General features: G+C 26.7%; 1 protein-coding gene across 1 annotated transcript in view; it reads right to left on the minus strand.

The window, feature by feature from the left end:
- Window positions 1-2,788, minus strand: part of LOC108686192 — a 41,489-nt gene that overhangs the window by 23,233 nt on the left and 15,468 nt on the right. The window contains 4 exon segments of the mRNA XM_018191344.1: window positions 1,311-1,797; window positions 2,001-2,179; window positions 2,181-2,426; window positions 2,428-2,476. Of these exon segments, the coding sequence (XP_018046833.1) occupies window positions 1,311-1,797; window positions 2,001-2,179; window positions 2,181-2,426; window positions 2,428-2,476 (961 nt within the window).

Below are 2,788 nucleotides of genomic sequence, written 5' to 3' on the forward strand. Positions count from 1 at the left end.
TTCTGTATTAATGGCTTTTATTATTATTTAAATAATAGTAATTTAATAGCCTAATTGAAAATATATATTTTATAAATGTATTCATTTTTGTATAAAAAAAAATTATAATACTTTACTAACTGCTTATTAAGATATCTGATGAGTCCTGTATGAAATACATCATCAGAGAGACAATGTGAAAGCATTCGTAAGAGCAGAGAAGCTGAAAAAACAATCATATTTTTTAAGGAAAGATTCGCGACTTTTTTATAAGATAATTTTAAATTAATTTTGAACATTCTGTAGTTTTTATTTAATATTTCACCTTTTTGATTTTTTAATGGAGAAAATTTCTTCTTTAATTTCTTCAATAGTTTATTAGGCTCCAAATTAAGAGATTATATGTATTCTAAACTACCCAAAAATAGGATTGAATTTAGCGTTTCCATAACTAAAAAATCCATAACTCGCCAATCTTTATAAATCTAAATATAAAAAAAATCTACTTGATATTTATGCACATTTATGTATATTATACAATATTTAAAAATTATGGTACATTTAAAAATTATGGTATGCTCTAATTCTGATATTTTTTTTCTTAGGAGAAAATCGTAAATATATTTTACGAAAACTGTTAGATAAAGAGATGTATAGTGATATATTTTCAAAACAATGTTTGATTATGAAATAAAATAAAATGCATTCGTGAACTTTATTATCAAATTTTTACTTTAGCAGCAGTATTTGAAATATTCCGCAAGTCCTTCATTCATCCATATGTAAGTCCACCAGGAAGGACTAACAACATTACTAAATCATTGATGGCTTGATTGATGAATGATATTGTTTGCAATTCTATACAATTCATTGATTGAATTTCTCTCTTCATTGTACAGTATTGTAGCTTCCCTATAGATAATATAATTGTAATATATATATCAAACGTATGTAAAAGTTTATTTCACAAATATTCTAAAATAATTTGACACGTTATTTTATATTATCTGTATCGTTAAAAGATTATTTTTTAAATATGAAAATATGTAAAAAAGATATTCAAAGCGAGAACAAAGAATATTTTTGTAGATATAATACTTTATATACAGACAAAATTTGCGATATTGCAGAATAATACATGTCTATACGTTATGAAATATTCTATTTCTCTATAGCGTTATGATATAAGAGTTTTAACTGTAGAAAATTAATATAATACGATTTAATATATAAATAGATTTTTCAATTCATACAAGCATTTATGAGATATCATTGATATTTGATGTATTGCCATACCTTATTTTTCTGTAAAGATGTTATTGCATTTTTACGCACGTATCATGACATTACCTGTAAGTGATAAGCCCCCAACTTTCCATGCCCTTATTGTATCCAATAATATATCTGTCAGGAAGCGCCACATGATCGATTTTGGCCAACCGAACGGAACTGTTGGTATATCGTTCCAATTCGATCGCCGCTTTCTGGGCGACTTCGTGGGCGAAACTTGCTGAGGAAATTACACTGCCTCTGCTCCAGACGTTGATGGTTCCATCGGAATTGCTTATATTACGAAGATCGAAGATTAGGAAACTGACTAGATATGTTGATATGACGGGCGATTCTTCAAAATGTGTCCATATCTTTCCGTCACTCTCGTCGATTTCCGATTCTTCGGAAATCGGCATGTTCGAAATAGCCGTGTAATTACGATGATGTTTGATGGCAATCTTAAAAGAGGCCTTCAATGCCGGCTCGTCCCAACAAGGAAAAGCAGCACGTGCGTAAATTGCCATGAAATTTGTCCCGGCAAACCATCTGTTAAAATTTTAACTGTTATTATATTATACTTTTAAAGACAATGATTTATTTTTATTGTATAGTGTCTTATTAAAAATTATTTACTTATAAAGTATTTACTTATATAAAGTACTTATATAAAGTAGATAGATAAGATTTTGTTTATTAATTTATTTTGTATATATAATTCAGAAACTGATAATGAATGATTTCATACTTACATTATATTTTTTGTGTTATTAACATAAGAACTTCGGTAGAATCCATATGATCTATCGTTCAATATACCAGCAAATTTCAGATATAAAATATAATGTCCAATAGATAGTTCCTTATCAAAATTAAGAGTTAAAAATTCGGTTATATTGTTACTGTTATATGTAATGGGAACGTAAAGGTCCAAATCCAGTGTTGGTTTTCAGAAAAGATGCCTTTTCATCTATTATTAGCTTCTTTGTATGCAACATAATAATTCTTGTCTGATTCAAAATCTTGATATGGATGAGTACTTCGCCATCAAATATAAAGTTGTCTGATATAAGATGCGAGTTCAATTTAAGATCATAGAATAAAGGTTTTGTGTGATTAGGTAACCGATAATTTATTTCCTTATCATTCAGATTTGTGCCTTGAATGGCAACGGCGTCTAATTGCGACGAATGTAGAAACAATGTAGATAATTTTGCATGTCAGCATTCTGAAAAAATAAAAGAATTAATTTAAATTTCTTTTAAATATTATCGACAGATTTTTTTTTATTAAATATCCACAATAAACATAAAATGAAAGAAAAATTCTCATATGTCGTTATTATTATGAATTTATTGTCATTTGAATAATGTTAATTGTATTCTGGTATCAATTTTTACACATTCGGATTGTATCAGTTTAGTATGTAACTTAAATTTAAGCAATTTATGCTTAAAAATAATAAACTATAATTTGATAAAATTAGAACTTTTTATTTGTTTTTATATATATAAAATATTTTTAAGAATATAAATTTTAT

This window comes from Atta colombica, unplaced genomic scaffold, assembly GCF_001594045.1.
Source record: "Atta colombica isolate Treedump-2 unplaced genomic scaffold, Acol1.0 scaffold166, whole genome shotgun sequence".
Classification (NCBI taxonomy): domain Eukaryota; kingdom Metazoa; phylum Arthropoda; class Insecta; order Hymenoptera; family Formicidae; genus Atta; species Atta colombica.